The 20,422-nt window shown below is 32.4% G+C and overlaps 1 protein-coding gene across 28 annotated transcripts in view; it reads left to right on the top strand.

Moving 5' to 3' along the window:
* RIMS2 (regulating synaptic membrane exocytosis 2) overlaps positions 1 to 20,422 on the top strand; it is a gene marked incomplete at its 5' end in the record, with an annotated part of 588,318 nt that overhangs the window by 311,820 nt on the left and 256,076 nt on the right. For 21 of the 28 annotated variants that reach the window (XM_080803094.1, XM_080803113.1, XM_080803090.1 and 18 more), the window contains 3 exons: positions 6,098 to 6,228; positions 11,373 to 11,544; positions 14,584 to 14,737. In XM_080803094.1, the coding sequence (XP_080659220.1) occupies positions 6,098 to 6,228; positions 11,373 to 11,544; positions 14,584 to 14,737 (457 nt within the window). Of the gene's footprint in view, positions 1 to 2,230; positions 2,279 to 6,097; positions 6,229 to 11,372; positions 11,545 to 14,583; positions 14,738 to 20,422 lie in introns of all 28 variants that reach the window. The other 7 variants (XM_080803110.1, XM_080803092.1, XM_080803111.1 and 4 more) reach the window with 1 other exon arrangement.

Below are 20,422 nucleotides of genomic sequence, written 5' to 3'. Positions count from 1 at the left end.
ATATGTAGTATTTCACCATTCCTGTAAGAAATATCCAGAATCCATAGAGGCAGAAAGCTGCTTAGTCCTTGCCAAGAGTTGGAGTGATAAGGGAATGGGGATTGATTACTTCTTAGGTAAAGTATATTCTGGGATAATAACAAGGTTTTGAAACTAGAGGGAGGTAGTGGTTGCACAGCGCTGTGAATGTTCTAAATGCCACTGAATTGTACCCTTTAAAATGGTTACTTTTAGGGTATTTGCATTTCATCTCCATTTAAAAAGCTAGCAAAAGAAGAAATGCTTGTATAGCCAAGTTTGATGTATAAACTTAGAGGTGAAGATTAGTTTTAAATTACCGTAGATTGTAGACCACCGACTTCAGAAATCTGTGAGTTGCTTATTTGAGACCATTTTAGAAGATGTCAAATGTTTGCCTTCAAGGACTAATTTATTTCAAAGTGCTGTTTGTCTCAAATTAATTTTTTTTTAGTTTGTGAAGTAATATTTACTTCAAAAACCTTCCATTACCTTGCCACTTTGGGTCTAAAACAGGCAGAACAGGTGAGAGAGCTAGGAAAATAAAATCTATTTCCAAATAGAGTGTTTTGTTAGTCCCTTCGTTCAGCTTGCCTTGTCAATCTCTATGCGTTTCATACATCCCTGGTCCATTTGCTAGAGAAGTATCCACCTAGGATTATGCTGAAAGATATCAGTAACATACTCCATTTCTAAAGATTTCTTTCTTCCTTTGGAAATGTCTCCACATGAAAAGGAAGATGGCTTAGATTTGAGACAGCCTTGGTTTTTGGAGAGAGAGAAAGATGACTCATATGATTGATACCTGCTTTTAAGGTTTTAGATTTATGTCTTAACAGTCTCTGTCTGATGATAGTTAAATTAGGCAACTATCCTCCGACCGCCTATTATCTGTTGCCGTATAACAGTGGAAAGGTCTGAGGCCTCTATTTATAACTCTTTGAATTAGACAAGAGAGATATCCATGAGAAGTATGAGGAATGGGATGGAATCTTGGTGAAAGAAAACGAATTAAATGCCTTGAAATCTATCCCCAAACCCAGACATATGCATCTGATTTTTGTTATGGATTTAATCATTGACATGCCTTAATAAAGACACAAAATTCTGATTATTGTAGTGTCATTTGGAAACTGTTCTCAAGTGAAAACAGAATAAGCCAGAAGAGAAAGAAAATTTGACTTTATTCTGGGAATTTGAAATAGACTGATTTAAATTTAAATAGACTGGGCTTCGCTTCTTTTCTTTTTTCTCTTTCCTTTTCTCCCTTCCCTTCCCTTCTCTCCTCTCTCCTTTTCTTTCCTTTTCTGTTTTTGTTTTTTTAGAACCCAGCTTTATTTTCTACCTTTAAACTATCTTACTTTTTGTTTGAGTATAGGCAACTGTATGCAGCCTTTTTCTATGTCTCTGTTTCTTCCTCTCAAATTAGACATAATAGCAATTACCTCCTAATGTTGTTGGAAGCAATGAACTTGCAATAAAGTGTCAGTAAAAGCTTGGGAAAATATAAAGAACTACATAAATAAAAAGAAGTGAGGTATTATCATTAATAAGTGTGATTAACAACAAACAGTGTTATCTTGAGTGATACCTAATATTTAAAATGGTGTTTAAATCCTAGAATTTGGTGTAAATTCTTAAGATGTGAATCAACTAATTAATCCAGTGCCTTCTGCACACTTTTATCTTACTTTTTTTTTTTAAAGAAATGCTAAAGCCAACTTGTCTAATATTTTTTAAACTTTTGTTAAACATATTTTGGAGAAGTCACACAGTTACTTTTTCTACAGATGACTTTTCACTAAAATCCTATGATGCATTTTCATGTAACATCTTCTTGGACTATGATTTTTTTCTATGGTAGTGTGTTTAAGGGTGAAACTTGAAATTTCTTGACTCTTGGATTATGTTTATACTCATTCTTTCAGAGTATATGAGCCCCAAAGTGTTATTTTACATTCAGTCTTACTTCCTGTTATGTTGATTACATTTAAAAATTCTAAGATTTTATATGGTTTTTATATGTTTTAGCATTTTGGCAAGATTAACTTATTCATTACATTGAAGTACTTAATTTAGATATATGTTGTTATGTAAAAAGTATATTTAAGGGATAGTTTTATGTGTTTATTTTACTTTTGGTCTTTTAGTTCCAGCGTGTTGTCCTTTTTGGTTTTGTTTTATTGCTTTTTTCTTTAATTTTGCTTACCAGAGCCAAAGCCTTAGTAGAAGAACAACGCCTTTTGTTCCTAGGGTTCAGGTAAAGGCCTTGTCTGCCTGATAGAAACTAAAGTTGTGTTTTAACCCTTATTTGTATGTTTTTGGAAAATGCGTAGTAGGAAACTTTTTTTGGTATGTTGCTCCAAACCATATTATTGACTTTCAAATCATTTTATAAGCCAGCTTGTAAAATTCTGCATGGGGATTAAAATACAATAAAAATTTAAAGAGACAATCTTTGTTAGTGATTTTATATGATCAACCAAGTACTAAACTCATAGGCTTCAGACTGTATTTATATATATGTATATGTAACATTGACAAAAATAGCTAATTTTATACTGTTGATATTATCCTTTATTACACTAAGGTTGCTGTCTCTTTAAATCATTCATTATATCACTTAACATCTACATTCTCTTGCATTTTCCAAGCAACAACTCCTTGAGGAGATTGGCAAATAAATTTGTACCTTATCTAAAATATGAATTTTATGCATATTATATATAAGGTTCAACTTTGGAAAGTGTATTACTTTGAAAGAACAAAATAACATCTAAATAAAATGTGTTGGGTTTATGTTGCTTACATTTTGTAATTGAAATGTCATTTAATTTTACTTTAATACTTGGTACAAGTTGTTTGCCTCTTTTCATTAGGAAACCCTTATATGGTAAAGTAATGACAATATAGTTTTTTTTTTAAGTAGTAGTATGCTTTCCTTGCTTTGCTGCATGTTTTTTTTTGTTGTTAGTTTTGAATAATACTAATTTAGTTTAAATTTTAAAAATTACAATTGTTTAGTTAATGTTATTTAGAGTTAAATATTGACTTGTGCTGTTCAGTTCTCTTTAGGAAATTTAAGAATGGGTACATGGTTAAGCTGGAATGATTGTTATATAAAAACAATTAAAATGATGCCAAGATTTCTATTAATGAAATTGAACTAAGATAAGAAGTATGTCATATCTAGAATTGTGGAGATACATTTGTTCTATTTTGGGGAAATCAACATATATTTTAACCATTCATTTGAAAAGCACAGATAAGAAATTTAGGACTATGATAAAATAATCTAGCAAGTAAGATAATTCTGTTTTGATAAGGTGAACTGGATATCTATTAAAAACTTCAATGCAAATCCTGTAATATAAAATGAAAATTAGGGCTATTGATCAAATGCCTAATTTAAGACAGTTTATTAAAAGTTGTAATTTTGATGAAAAATCTGTAAAACTAAAAATTGCCTGTTTTTTTACCTATATTATTTTAACATTTATGTATTTAGAAAGTATGATTTAATAAATTGTAAGGTATAATTGTGAAAATATGAAAGCCATATGCCTAATATCTGTTTGCATGAAAAATGAGTATTATTGGCAAATGATATTTTTCGTTTTCTGTGGCATAAGAAAATCTAAAAAAAATACTCCTTATCAAACATTTGAAGTTATGTATCTGAAATGTTTCTAACCATTTGAGAGGAGCAAAAAGATCGCCTATGGAGAGGGCAAGTGTTTAGCCTCACCCCTCATAAAAGTGGGCAGAAATCAATGATTTTCTCCAATAATTATGAACTTAGTCTAATAATAATTATTATTGTTTCTTAGTTTCTCACCGTATAGTTCATCAGAAAATTGTTCTTTAGCCTTTCAGAATCTTTTTCTCTTTGAAGTGCCTCATATTCATGTCATGATCCTCAGAGAAGGATTTTTAATATCATGGGGAAATAAAGCTATAAGCTTTTTTTTTTTTTTTTTGCTTTAGAAAATAGAGAATATCAGAAATTAATGTGGTTTTGGTAACACATTTTAGAGGAACCATGAGGCTATGTGACAACATCTGTTTCATCTCATATACGAGATTCTTGTATTTCTTTCTTTTATTGTTGTTTCCCCCTTATGTCTTTTGCCAGAAAAATAGGCTTTTTTCCCACTTATCCTCATCTGTATCTATGTTCTCATATTGTTACACAAGGAAATACTTGAACTTTTTTCTTTTTTTTAAAAATTTCTTTTCAGCATAACAGAATTCATTGTTTTTGCACCACACCCAGTGCTCCATGCAATACGTGCCCTCCTTAATACCCTCCACCTGGCTCCCCCTTGAACTTTTTTTCTATTTGCATGTTAGATTCTCCCCCCCCCCGCCCCACCACCCCCCTTCCCCCCAGTTTGTTGATCTCCTAGTTTAAGGCAGTGGTTCTCAAACTTGAATGCCTATGAGAATCACCAGGAGGATTTATTAAAACACGAGTTCCAGGGCCCCATTCTGATTCAGTAGGTGCAGGTGGGCCACAGGAATTTGGAACTTTTTAACAAATAAGCCAGATAACACGGATATAAGGAGGTTAGGGAGCCACACTTGAAGAAAAACTTGTCTAGAGACTATACCCGGCAGCTCTATTAGGAAAACTTTGTTGCACAACAGCTAGAAAATACCTGCCTTCCACATAAGGACTTAGTATAGCGTTGAGTAATAATTATAATTTTTAAAAATTAAATACTTCTTAACTATTACTAAGAGGGCTAATTCCATTTGACTGAAAATCAGGATAAATAATTTTATATACTCTTCTGGGCCATCAGTCTTCCTCTTCTGAGTCAAAAGTCTTTCTCAGCCTCTCATTCTGTAAAATCTAAAGTGAGGGACAGAATAAAACCATGCTAGAAATGGAACTACACTACCAGTCTATCATGTATACATGCATATATATATACATTTATTTTATATGATTTGATATATATGTGTATGTATGTATATGTATTTATTCATGTATGTCAGAGCCTGGCCCAGATCCGACTGGCCACTTCAGAGGGAGAGGGGAGGACTGACATGAAATGTATATTTATATTTTTAAACTGCTGCAAATATTGTCCATCCAGATTAAAAGAAAAATTGAACTATTAAAAAGCATATAAACCACAAAACTCTATCTCAACCATAATTTTATTCCCAGATTTCAGGTTTTGGATTCGATATCAAGATAGTGGTCAAAGATGTGCTGAGTTCTGAACCAAAATGTGGGGTAGAGCCATGGTTATAAATCCTGACATGGTAGAAACAGCTAGCTAGGTATGGGAGTGTGAGGTATGTGTGTGGGAGGTGGTAATTGTTAAATCAAATGAATTTAGCAGCTGGATATGAAGTTCTAATCCCGAATTATGTCATAGGGAAATCACTCACATTTTCTCATCTCGAATGATAAAATATATCCTATTATTCTAAGGCTGTGATACATCTTCCTCACTAATGAAAAGGGACTTTATGTCGGTATAAGAAAAAATCTATAAAGGTGAATTTATTATGGTTTTAAATACAAACTTAAGGAGTCTATTGATTAAAGCTACTAGTAATTTCACCTTGCTTATAATCTTTGAAATGTCTTTTTAAATAAAATGTTTTATCTTTTAAAACATTTGCCTAAAAATTCCCTATGAATGCCATATAAATAAGGTATCTATTCAATTCATTTGGGCAGTTATTCTGAGCTCATTATTGTAGGGGAACTAAAATGAACCATAGTGATTCTTGCATAAAGATAGACATAGCAGTCATTGTACATAAAGTTCTTAGTTATAGCAGTGTGATTATTATGTGCATGTTAATAAGCAGTCAAATTAGGATAACAAAAAGCTCAAGTGATTTATTAATCAACCCCAAATATCTAAATTATTTCCTCTATTCATTGAAGTTATTATAGCATATCCTTTTATTTTAACTATCTGCAACTTACTAAGTAGAACTTACATTCTGTGCTCACATAAATGTAAGAGACTGGGACAAAGATTGGAAATAGAAACATTATGTTATGGTAAAAAAAAGTTTGAGCTGATAAATGAATATTTTTGCTTTTCAGATAAAACTATGGTTTGACAAGGTTGGTCATCAATTAATAGTTACAATTTTGGGAGCAAAGGATCTCCCTTCCAGGGAAGATGGGAGGCCAAGGAATCCTTATGTTAAAATTTACTTTCTTCCAGACAGAAGGTAAGGATGTGAAACAAAAATAAATGTTCTTGAAAATAAATAAGAAATGTTAATAACAGTGGGTGTTTCAGTTCTGTCTTATTTATTTTTATATATCACACAAGTCAGATATTTATGAAGTTTAACAGAAGCATAATGATTCATATGATTCACATGATTCATACATTCTTATGATCCATATTAGTCTTCAAAACAGTGACAGTAAGTGCTTTAAGATTGTTTTAAAATGCATATCAAATGTCATAGATGATTTTATTGAATATTTATTTTACATTGTATGGATTCTTAAATGATGTATATTTTCATTTATCAAAATCATTAAAAGTTACAGTTTTTAAAATCAAGTGCATTTTTTACACAATCTACAGCAGCAAAAAGCTGGAAATGATACCAAAAGGTACTCATCACATTCCTTTACAACTCCTACCTCCTCATACTAAGATATCATTTCTTTATATTCCATAAAATTAATGAGTGTTTTATATTTCCACACCCCATATCATCCAGAAACCTTTACCACCGCGCCCAGAATCCGCTTCTTCAAGCATCATTGGTTTGTTTTGTGTCCATGTTAATTAGCATAAATGATATTGTTCTGCCCTAATTTAAACAGAGACATTAGGATTGGAGAAATAGCTTTTCAAAAATTATCTAATCACTTTTAACTTCCGGAACATTAAAAAAACAAGAGAGACTATTGAATAGACATCATGAGAAAAGAAAGAATTAGTGGCACCGATGACCTTTTCCCCAGCTCTTCTTGTGTCCCTCGTTTCCAGGACAGAGTGTTCTCAAGGTCTGGTCATTCTTCCTGCACGTGGCCTGGCACAGGGGTAATCTTCAACATGTTTACACAATTCGGGGCCCTCATGTACTTAGTTCAAGTTGAAAGTCATCAGATTTGAGTACCTAAGTATCATCTGAAAAACAATCTCTCAAAGAAAAGGATAAACGAAAGGAAGTAGACAATTAACAAAGGCCTTACATTTTGAAGTGAAATTTGTGAAGAAAATTCCTCAGAAAACATGTCAAGGTGCCGACCCATCTAAAACGATTAGAAACTGTTTGCCATATAATTTTATCTTACGAAGTTTCCTTGGAGAAAGCTGTTTTCTCACAACTTAGGTTGTCTTTTGGATAGGGGTATACTTTGAACTGCAAAGTATTCATAACTGGGGCTTTTAACTAGCTTAAACTTTAGCTGGATATGGATTTCACAGGCACATTACCCTGCCATCCTGGAGGCCACGTCACCTGGCTTCCCAGAGCACGCATGGTTTCTAGTTCACGCATTCTCAGAATGCCGCCATCACAACCTGCAGGAAACGCTGCCTTCCCATCTATGTTCTTGTGTGCACATAGAACTTAAGCTTCTACTCCCTCAGCCTTTGAAGAAAACTACTTTTGAAGATGATAAAAGTCTTTCAAGTTCTAGAATTTATTATTGATTGACTATTTTTGTTTAGTTTTATTTTATTTTATATACCCTTTCCCCTTTCTGAGCGGATAGATCTAAGATGGAAAGGAAGATCCCCCTCACTACTCCTTTAATATTTAAAGGCATTTTTTTTTAATCTTTTCTCAACACCAAAGAATGTGGGAAACATTTAAATATTTCACTCTCAAATAATTTCTCAGCTGTCTCCTTGTCACCTATCAGGAATTTGAAGAATATTTAAGCAAGTTTATTGCTTACTTTATTAATTGATAAAGGTGTGTCGGGGTTTTATCTTTATTTATTTGAGAGAGAGAGAGTGACAGGAGCAGAGGAAGAGGGAGAAGCAGACTCCCCGGCTGAGCATGACCAGAGTTGAAGGCAGATGCTTAACTGACTGAGCCACTCAGGTGCCCCGGGGTTTTTATCTTTAAAAAGTGGTGGGTACTGAGGAGGGCATGTATTGCATGAAGCACTGGGTGTTGTATGTAAGCAATGACTCTTGGAACACTGCATCAAAAACTAATGATGTATGGTGACTAACATAACACACACACGCAAAATAAAAATTAAAATATAGAAGAGAATTCTTTGGCTAACTCAGAAACAGCTATATTATGATCAATTTTTTTTTTCTGTTGATACAAGTTTTTACACATAAATAAAAGACTTTTTATGCTTTGGGTATGAATTATTTCATTTTTCGTGGCAGTTTTTCTGGGAGAAAAGCAATTTGAATAGGTGAACATGGAAAATAATTGATACCTTTTTATCGATAAGAATTCCTGGAGGGACCTGTGAGCTTGCATTGAAGAGATTTAGATTGGAATGTCACTATGTTAGTCAGTCCATTCAAAACTTTATTTTCTAAGTGATGAACTATGTACTCTAAAAAGCAGTTGGATGGGAAGCCTGAGTGGGTCAGTGGGTTAAGCCTCTGCCTTCGGCTCAGGTCATGATCTCAGGGTCCTGGGATCGAGCCCCTCATCAGGCTCTCTGCTCAGCGGGGAGCCTGCTTCCCTCTCTCTCTGCCTGCCTCTCTGCCTACTTGTGATCTCTCTCTCTTTCTCTCTGTCAAATAAATAAATAAAATCTTAAAAAAAAAAAAACAGCTGGGTGTGCTTTACACTCTTTTACATCTTGAAGTAAAGTTGGTTTTCAGTCAAAAACATTTCTTTCTCTCGTTTTAAGTAAACACAGCAAGTCTTTTTTCATACAGTTACTGTGGTAAATGGAAACCAAAAATACTGGTGGCATGAAAAGGCTTTAGGTTGGATTTTATTAAAAAAAAAAATAGTTTCCATTCTTAACAGGTTAATGATGCTGTTAGAGATCAATGACTTATTGTTGATGGGCTGCTATTAAAAAAAAAAATCTCAATAGCATGCATATTGTTCTTAGTTTTTAAGTACTCTTAGCAATTTTTCCGTGTTTGACTTATACAACCTGATCTTATTTTGTTTGTCTCTTTGTTTTAAAGATTTTATTTTTAAGTAATCTCTATACCCAATGTGGGGCTCGAACTCACAACCTCAAGATCAAGAGTTGCATGCTCCACCTACTAAGCTGCCCCCCCTTTTTAACCTGATCTTATTTTGAAGACTTTTGTTATACTTCTAGAAAAAAAAAAAACTCATTTTTTTTTAACTTGCTGAAGATAATTTTTCATGTTTCTTTGCATGGACTAGTGCTTCAATACACACTAAATTACCTTAGTAAATGTTAATTGTACATGGTGGGTGTGTGAGGAATTTCAGTGATTATCTACTCTCCCTCCTACCCAGTATAGAAATCCCTTCTGAAATAGTCCTCTTTATCTGGGAACTTTTTTCACTTCTTAAGAAGAAATCAAGGTTTATTCTTCTATTCCCTTTCGGATTGCAGTATAAACCACTGTTGAGTTATACAACAAGTCTCCCACTAAATGCTTTCTTCCTGGTTTTAAAGGAGGGAACTTTCTCTCTTCACAGGGTCTCATAATTTTTTGAAGTGTGGAATATACGTAGGTGCTTTATAAATATTTGTGAAATTTTTAGATGAAGAGAGGAGATGACAGGAGGAATAAATCATAGCCCTTGTTATTTTTTCTATTATTTAGTTATTTTTATTTATAATACCTTTCCATAACATAGAAGAGAGTTAAAATTTCCTACATGGGTTTGCAAAGATACTTTCCTAACAAGACCATAGAAATTAATAAAGATACATTGTTTTAAAATGGCTTTTTGCCACATTAAATATATGAGCTGTCGAAATATATGTGCTTTTGATTGGTTAAATCCAATCTGTATTGAGCGTTAAGCCCTGTATTTACCTAGGAGAAGAAGTTGCAGAGACGCTCTGTCCTTTCTTTGTTCTCCCTGCTTCCTATATTGTAACAGTCTTAGAATTGTGTTGTGCTGAGGGAATTTGTGGCAGTTAATATAGTTCTACTCAGACCTTTTTGTCTACTCAGTTCAAATAAGCTCTCTAGATAGCTTAATGTTTTCTTCCTAGCTGATTTTCTTTATTCCTATCCCACCATTGATCCTCTCTAATAAGCTAGAGTAGGGATCTCCAAAAGGAATGAATGCACCTAGGGGATGTCTGAGACAGTCCGTTGGAGTTCAGGAAGAAATATTTGGATTTTCTAAATTTTTACCTAAGTATTTTTATTACTTAATTATTTTTATAATTAATATAATTTTAGGTAATTAACAATTACCTAAAAATAATTACCTGATTATTTTTAATTTCTAACTTTGCATATTCACAAATTAACATATTAGTAAAACAGTACAGTAATACATGTATTTGTTTTGTAACTATCATGTAATGTGATGCTTTGTCAAAAACATTCACTTGATAGAGATGTGCAGTTAAAAAAAATATGGAAACCTGTGAGCTGGAAGTCCCATCCATTAGGAATGGCAGGCTTCCTTTTGTAGCCAATGTTATAGTGGCTACCTCACACAGAAATAATTTTACAGGGGCACATGTGTGGCTCAGTTAAGCAGCTGATTCTTGATTTCAGCTCAAGTCATGATCTTAGGGTCCTGAGATGGAGCCCTGTGTGGAGACCTGTGGGTCATGGAGCCTGCTTAGGGTTCTCTCTCTCCCTCTACCCCTCCTCCCCCCCAAAAAAGAAAAAAAAATAATTTTACAGTGCTTTTAAAGACCTGATAACTGTCAGAGGGGCAAGTATGTATTTCTTTATGCAAGAAAGTAACTTGATAAAATGTAATTATAATTGCTCAGCTGAACTATATGGAGAAAAAGTTGTGAATGTCACAGTTTATTGGACTTTTGTGCAATTACACTTCTGTAGTTCAAGTGAGTATTGTATGTAATGTTATTGGTTCATTGGCATTTTGAAGGATTCCAATAGGGCAATATGTTTAAAAATATGTAGAATTAATGTTTTTCATTATTTAGATTTTGAGAAAGGTGACATTTTTAATTATCATGGAAGGATTTCAGATTTCAGATTTATTGAAATATTGCCTTTATAAAGTGATGTAATTATATACTTATAAGTTATAATGTAAATTATATACTTTATATTAAATTATATACTTATAAATTCTAGTAGGAGTTTAAGTGATATAATATTTATAATGTATGATAAATATATTTGTGCTAAGACTTCACTCCCTGAGAAATTTTAAATGAATAATTTTTAGGGCAAAACTAAAGGTTCATGTAAGTTTTTATATTCTTTTTTTTATAGTGATAAAAACAAGAGAAGAACTAAAACAGTAAAGAAAACATTGGAACCCAAATGGAACCAAACATTCATTTATTCCCCGGTCCACCGAAGAGAGTTTAGGGAGCGAATGCTAGAGATTACGCTCTGGGATCAAGCTCGAGTTCGAGAGGAAGAAAGTGAATTCTTAGGAGAGGTATCTGGAATTATTTTAAAACTGAGACTAATTCATGTCCTCTTAAATACTTTTTTTCATGTGATTACCAGTAAAATCATATATTTGAATATCTGAAAAAGTAAACAGTTTCTTTCGTGGAATGAATTTATTGCTCTAAGACAAAACATTGATGCCTTAAAAAAATGGTTTCTAAATAATCTGGGACAATTTTTAGGTGTTTATTCCTACTGTAGAAATCTCAGTGTTGAATGCTGAAAGTTTGGTTTGTGTTTCACAAATGTATCGCATTTGTGGCAGCTAATACGGTTCTGCTTAGCTCCCAGAGCTAAAGACTGAGTTATCATCACACAGCAGTTCTCGTATACATAATCACAAACGGTGTCATCTTTGCGCAGGACCCTAAAAGAGTAAAAGAGTCATTATTCCTGTGGACTGGTTTCCTTTGTAAATTTATTAAATATTCATATTATAAAATCCATATGAGTATGTGGTTCCTATTAAAAATCCATTCTTCACTTTCTTTCCTGTTTTGAATTCTTACTGACATGATACATTGAACACGGAGTTTTAAATAAGACAGACTTTGATTCATATTACTCCTTTCTCACTTAACAGCTAGTATGAGCTTAGACAAGTTTTTTTAACCTTTGTTAGCCTTGGTATCCTTATCTGTAAAAGTTGAACAAGACCAATCTAGCAGGTTTTTTTTCTGAGAATTAAGATAACATATGACATCATTCTTAACGTATAGTAGACGCTTCTAATTTGGTTTTGTCTCCCCACTTAAAGGTTTGTGTAAAGGTTAAATTAATAAATGTAAATAAAAATTTTTCAGTTACCAAATAATATACAAATATTAGTTATTACAGACTTGTAGAAATAAGCATTATTTCTGTAATGGCAAATTTGCATTTCCCTGATGATTAATGATGTTAGTGATCGTTTTTTTGTCTGTTGGCTGGGTGTCTTCTTTGGAAAAATGTCTGCTCTTGTCTTCTGCCCAGTTTTTATTTATTTATTTATTTTTATTTTTTTATAAACATATAATGTAATATTAGCCCAGGTCTACACACTTCACAGCTCTCACTGTAGCATCTGCCTAGTTTTTAAAATGGATTTTTTGGTTGTTTTGGTGTTGAATTACAGAAATTCTTTATATATCTTTAATATTAATCCCTTTAATTAATTAAGGGATTAATAAATTAAGATCCCCTAATTAATTAAAAGGATTAATTAATCAATCACCGAATTAATTAATCAATCAATTAAATGATATTAAAAGTATATCATTTGCAAATATCTTCTCCCACCCAGTGGGTTGCCTTTTTGTTTTGTTGAATGTTTCCTTTGTTCTGAAAAGCTTTCTCTTTTAATGTAGTCCCAATAGTTTATTTTTGCTTTTGTTTCTCTTGCCTTAAGAGTCTTATTTAGAAAGATGTTGCTATGGCCCATGTCAGAGAAATTACTGCCTGTGCTCTTCTCTAGGATTTTTATGGTTTCAGGTCTCATTTAAGTCTTTAATCCATTTTGAGTTTGTGTAAGAAAGTGGTCCAGTTTAATTCTTTGCATGTAGATGTCCAGTTCTTCCAACATCATTTGTTGAAGAGACTGTATTTTTCCTGTTACATATTCTTGCTTCCTTTGTTGAAGATTAATTGACCACATAATTGTGGGTTGATTTCTGGACTTTCCATTTTGTTCCATTCATCTCTGTATCTATTTTTGTGCCAGCACCGTTCTGTTTTGATTACTATATCTTGAAATCTGGGATTTTGATACCTCCAGTTTTGTTTTTCTTTTTCAAGATCGCGTTGGCTATTGGAGTCTTCTGTGGTTCCATATAAATTTTAGGATGATTAGTTCTGTGAAAAATGTTGGCATTTTGATAGGGTTGCATTAAATCTGTAGATTGCTTTGGGTAATATGGATGTTTTAATAATTTCCAATGCACAAGCGTGGAATATCTTCCCATTTGTTTGTCTCATCTTCAATTTCTTTCATATGTTGTATAGTTTCAGAGTATAGGTCTTTCATCTCCTTGGTTAAGTTTACGCCTATGTGTTTGTTTTTTTTTAAATTTTTTGTGCCATTGTAAATAGGATTGTTTTCTTAATTTCTCTTTCTAGTACTTCATAATTAGTATATAGTAATGTAACAGATTTTTGATTTTCTATCCTATGACCTTGCTGAATTCATTTATCCAATTCTAGTAGTTTTTTTTGGTGGAGTCTTTAGGGTTTCCTATATATAATGTCATGTCATCTGCAAATAGTGAACATTTTGCTTCTTCCTTACCAATTTTGATGCCTTTTACTTCTTTTTTTTGACTGAGTGTTGTGGCTGGGACTTCTGGTACTATGTGGAGTAATAGTGGTGAGAGTAGACATCGTCATCTTTTTTTTGATCTTAGGGGGAAAGTTTTCAGTTTTTCACCTTTGAATATGATGTTAGCTGTGGGTTTTTCCTATATGGCCTTTATTATGTTGAGGTGTGTTCCCTCTAAACCTACTTTGTTTAGGGTTTTTGTCATGAACGTACTTTGTCAAATGGTTTTCTGCATCTACTGAAATGATCATATGGTTTTTATCCTTTCTCTTATTGATATAATGTATCACATTGATTGGTGTATATTGAACCACCCTGTATTCCAGGAATAAATCCCACTTGATTGTGGTGAATGATTTTTTTAGTGTATTTTTGGATTTGGTTTGCTAATACTTTGTTGAGAATTTTTACATCTGTGTTTATCAGAGATATTAGCCTGTATTTTTTTTTTCCTTTTTTGTACTATCTATATGTAATGGCAAATTTAACAGTGGGTGGGTGGTCAGAGATCTATAAAAAATTTAGATATTTAAAACTATTAAGTCAGTAAGAAGTTATGCATATTTAACTTGTATTTAGTTATTGTCAAAATATATGGACAATTTTGTAACATAACATTGTTTTTGACCAACAGCATTATTATAATTACCATTATTATAAAAGTTATGAGACCATTTAAGAGAGTTTCTATATTGTAGATATATAACGTTCTTTTGTCTCTTGGCTTTGTAGATTTTAATTGAATTAGAAACAGCATTATTAGATGATGAGCCACATTGGTACAAGCTTCAGACCCATGATGTTTCTTCATTACCACTTCCCCACCCTTCTCCATATATGCCACGACGACAGCTCCATGGAGAGAGCCCAACAAGGAGGTTGCAAAGTAAGTTTTCAGTGAGATTTATCAGACCATTATGAATTACCTTAAATGATATAAATATGACATAGAATTTGAAGATCCCATTATGGGTATTAACAGGCATCTATTAGTGTTTTCATTGCTATTGATGGTTTTAAATTGATACACTAAAATGAGGTTATACTTATAGCATTCATTTGTCATGGTATGACCCCATAGTTATGTTTTAATTTTGGCTATTGGAAACTTATTTAGAAATGAGATAGCAACTATAGTAAAATTTGGTCATGTAGCTATACATGTCTGAAATTATGATTTCCATCTTCATTATGCTAACTATTTTATAAATATATAGGATGACAAGTACAGTATAGTGGTTGAAACCATGACTATGAGCATTTGTCAAACAAACATGGGTTTAAAGTTTGATTCTCTCACTTAAGAGGCATATGACTTCAGGTAGGTTCTCACTCTAATTCACTGTCCTCATTTATAAAAGTTAAATATTCTCAGGAATATAAACTGATGTGATTATTGTTGTTATTATCGTCAGTGTTTGCATTTTACCCTGAATTATAGAGAGTCCAAAATATCAAATAGAATTTGATCAATTCAGAGAATCTTAAAAGAAATGTGGAAATGTTTTCTAGACTGAAAAGTGGCATTATTGGTTTGTTGTTCCTACAAATCTAATTTGTTTTCTTGATGAGTCTATTATTAAAAGGGGGAGGTGTCTACTCACTTCTTTGTGTAGTATTCATGGGATAATTTTATCTTCATGGAGTCCACATTTTCCAGGCTTGGCAACATTTTTTTTTGTGCAGTAACGGATAATTGATTGACATTAACCAAATTTCGGAAGTATACGTTTATAAGCACAAAAGGCATGTCATTTATCAATCATGGGAAATGTATTTGGCAACATAACAAATGATTCTGGTCTACGTGGATCACATTCTCCCTGCTGAATAGAGGACTAAATTATATATCAGAAAGCTATTTGATGAATAGAGAATTAGAGCAAAGGATAGGTCTTATGGGATATTTAGTCATAAGAAAGCTTAGAGAATTACCTTCACTCCTTTTTAAAATAATGTCTTATCACTAGAATTTTATTTCCACTAGTTACAGTCTCTCATTATTTAAACACTAATTTTACAGCACTCACTTTTTTCAGCTTCTTCATAGAGTAAACATTTACCCACAGTTATTTGCAATTGCCTTTGCAACATCTCTTATTGTAATAATTACACTACTATGAATTTTATGTGGAGTCATTTTGGTGTGTATTCTTTTGGGTCACTGTAATCCACCTAAGTACATTCTTTCTAAATCACAGGGTAGGATCATGGGTTACTACACGAAGTTTACTAAAACAAACCATTTCGTACTAATTCTTATAGTTTGTTTACAGGTTGCTACTAATACTTACTCCAGTTGCTATTACAGACTCTTAATATCTAAACTCTTAAATCTACCAACAATTTTCGTTACTTTTTTCCTCCCCAGTGAATTAAGAATAGTGGAAGAACAATGAGGATGGAACTCTTTCTAGTTAGCTACATGTATCATAGATTTTCATGCAATTAATTTGATTTAGTTAAGTTTATAGCTTTTAATATTTAATCATTCCCCAAATAGCTCCTCTGCTACTTAATCATTAATAGAATTAAATTCACTCATGGGTAATATGGTTTCATGTTGCACCATTCAGTCTTGTCACTACCTACCAACTAACCTCTGATAAAATAAATTTTCAGTATTTGAACATAGGGTAAAAATTGGTGTTTTGCATCTACAATGTAATCGTAATTTATTAGCAATGTGTAACACTGAAGATAAATAAAAACATGTACATGTACATAAAGGAAATGAAGATTAGGAGATAACACTTAGAAATAGAAGGTTAAAGACATTACTATTGGCTGAGGGTATATTGTTCATCAATGTCAAGTTCAAGTTAAGGTATGTATAAATAAACATTAATTATTTTAAAAATTCATTCATAAGAATGAACTCCTTAAGGGTTTTGTTTTTTTTTCATGGAAAGAGTAAATACTGCGTTTATGTCTTATTTGGTCAAAGACCATGATCATTAACATATTTGATGAAACATATGCATGAATAGTTATCATCAAAAATATATAATAATCCCTCATTTCTTCTCTACATCCACATAATAGAATATGTTGGTAATTCAATCTCTGAGGCTGTGAGCTGAGGCTATGAGCATATATATACACACACACACACGTATATATGTGTGTATATATATATATATGAGCATGTATATACACACACACACACATATATATCAATATATATATTGAACGTATATATGGATAGTTATCAGTATTGTTGGAATTCTGTTTTCTCTGCTCATGATTTCCTATTTTAATCTATTTGTAGATTCAAATGATTCAAAAAAGTATTTCATTTCCATGGACATCAGTAATTTATCATTTTAAACATGTAAGGAAATATTTTAAAAAGCACTCTAATAATGGCATATATCTTATAGCTAACTTAAATATTTTTTAAATTCTTTTTGAGATAGAAGTCCAGGCAACTTTGATTATAACGTTTGAATGGTTTCCCTAGTAAAGGAATTAGTGAGGATATTTGAAATGGATGGCTTCTTCTTACACCAGTATTTCTGTATGTGGCAAAGTAAGAGGGTTCTATGTATTAAAACATCTGTAGAAAGGGCTGCATGCTCATTGCTCATGTCTGAAAGAAATTAGATTATGAGAAATTAAAATTTTAATATGAAAGTAATATTTTCTATGATTTTTAACTTCAGGCTACTTTTACCCACTGTTATCCCAGGTGTTATTTAGACATTACCAAATGTGCATATTTCAAAGAGTGATTGATTATGCATTTTTAAAAAGGTGTGAGCAAGATTGGAGCCATATGTTCAAATAACTAAAATTTTTCAATAGAGAAGTGAGATTGCTTTTATAGATGGTAAAATATCTCACATACTCACATAATTTTATTTTGATTCATTGGTGAGAAGCTCTTCATTACTCTCTTGACACATAGAATGTTTTTGAAGGTATGTTTTGATGTATAATTTTTTATTTTTATATATTTTTTACTGTCATTCAGTTAAAGTTGCAGAGTGTCTTAAGTGAAGTATTTTCCTTTTTAACATGACAAAAGTCATTTACAAATTTGTTACTTGGTGTCTTATTAACCATTTTCATCACAATTTGAACTATACAGATGAAAAAGAGTTTTCTTTTTTGATCCTTTATTCTTTTCCTAGTCCCATTTTAATCAGATTCATCTCTATCACATCTCAGATGTTAATTCTTTATTTAGCAAAATGTAACATTATTACCCTTTCACTTTTTGAAATAGATAACTTCACATCTACTATTTTTATACAGTCTCATAACCACAAATCTTTAGAAAAGTGAATGGAAATAAATCATTGGGACAAAACCAAAATGATGGTTTTGAGAGGTGTTAGGTAAAAGAGATGTGATTTCATCATGTAAGTTTCTCGAGATTTCAACCATTTGGGATTTTTTTGGCCAATGTTCTAATTTTCTATGCCATTCTCTTATTTATCTCTTTCTTGGACTGCAGTTACATGTTTAAAGATCTCTTAACATTGTTCTACAGGTTATTGAGTTCTGTTTATTTTTTAATTTCTTTTTCCTCTCTTACTCAGTTTTGATTATTTTTACTTATCATGTCTTTAAGTTACTGGTATTTTCTCCTACAGTGTCCAATTTCTTTGAAATCCATACTACGGATTGTTTTAGCAAAAATGTATTTTTCATTTTAAAATTTACATTTGGTTTTCTTAGAACTACCTATATCCTTCCTGAAAATCCTCTTTTTATTACATCCCTGTGTGTATAATATTATATACATATATGATGTCTATGTGTATAAATATATTAAATAATTTACAGGATCACATATATACACATACATAAATGTATGAAAAATCCATAGCATTATGTATATACATACATACATACATATGTGTACATGTGTATATGTAATGTACATACATGTATGTTCAGTATCTATAATGTACTTATATGTAATGTATGTGTGTGTGTAATCCTGGGAATTCTCACATACATTTATAATATTTATTTTAAAATCTGCTAACTGCAATATCTTAGTCTTCTGTGGGTCTACTTATATTTTTGATTTTTTCCTTTGATTCTGGATCACATTCTGTGTGTTTTATATATATAATAATTTTTTTAAAAAGATTATTTAAAATAATTTATTTGTCAGAGAGAGAGAGAAAGAGAGAGAGAGAGAGCGCGAGCGAGCACAGGCAGACAGAATGGCAGGCAGAGGCGGAGGGAGAAGCAGGCTCCCTGCCAAGCAAGTAGCCCGATGTGGGACTCGATCCCAGGATGCTGGGGTCATGACCTGAGCCGAAGGCAGCCGCTTAACCAACTGAGCCACCCAGGCGTCCCTATATAATAATTTTTTATTGTATACTGGACATTGTGTTTCCTACCTTTTAGAGGCTCTGGATTTGGAAAAATGTTGGCTTTTATTTTGGTAGACAGTGAAATTATTGAAGGATCACCTAAAACATATGAAGAATATGTTAAGGCAGTTCTATTTTGGTTCTTCTGTAGTTCTAAAGCATAGTTCTTAGTCTGGTTTGTGGTTCTCATTCCTAATATATGAACTTCCCAGGCAAAGTCCAAGATATTGACCAAAATCCCATGATATCACTGGACTTAAACTCCAGACTCTGTGTCCTTGTGCACCAAGAAGTTGCTGAAATCTCCTTGCATCTCTTTTAGCTTTTCAGCTGTGGCTTTCTTCTTGTTTTTCCTCTGCAGTTTACAATTCAAGGAAGGATTTAGGGGGCTGTTGTATGTAAATTTTGTGCCTCCCCTTTTCTGACTCCCTCTTTTTCAGGATTTTCCTTATAATTCTAGCTGCCCTGAACTCTGAATTCTGACCTCTGGCTCTTCAGCCATGTAAGAATGAAACTTTTTTCTTGAGCTGTAGCACCTCTGCTGGGCACCAAATTGGGAAGGCCCTAAGGAGAAAAGCTGTTTCAATATGCGCTTTTCTTATTTCAAGGGCCATATACCAATTTCTCCCTGCATCTGTTTGTTGTCTGGTGTCTTTAAACAGTTTTTGTTAAAATATTTGTCCAATATTTGTAATTATTACTGGCAGGAGAGTTAGTCCAATATAAGTTACTCTGTCATTCCCAGAAGTAGAACTCTACATTTTTAGTATACATTTTACTGAAGTATAGCATCTATACAGAAATGTGTATAAATCATAAATATGCCCCCAAGTGAATTTTCGCAAAGTACCGACGCCATGTAAGTAGCACCCACATCAAGAAATAGAACATCACCAGCCTCCCTCTTGCTCTCTTCTAGTATTCTTCCTGTCAAGGTCAAATACCACAAAATAGTTTTGCTTATTTTTAACTTCATGTAAATGGAATACTCACACATACATAGGAATTTTATAGAATTAGAATTACAAATATTTTATTCTTTCATATCTAGCTTTTTTTTCTTACCAGGATGTTTGTGAGGTTTATCAATATTGTTGCAAATAATTGCAGTTAACTTATTTTCATTGCTATATACAATTCCTTTCTCTAAATATCCAAGAATTTATGCATTCTGCAGTTGACTAATAGTTTGCTTTCAGATTTGGGCCACTACTAGTGCTGCTATGAACTTTCTC

Source organism: Martes martes (assembly GCF_963455335.1).
Source record: "Martes martes genome assembly, chromosome: 4".
In the NCBI taxonomy this organism is placed as follows: domain Eukaryota; kingdom Metazoa; phylum Chordata; class Mammalia; order Carnivora; family Mustelidae; genus Martes; species Martes martes.
This window is presented reverse-complemented; position numbering and strand designations above follow the sequence as displayed.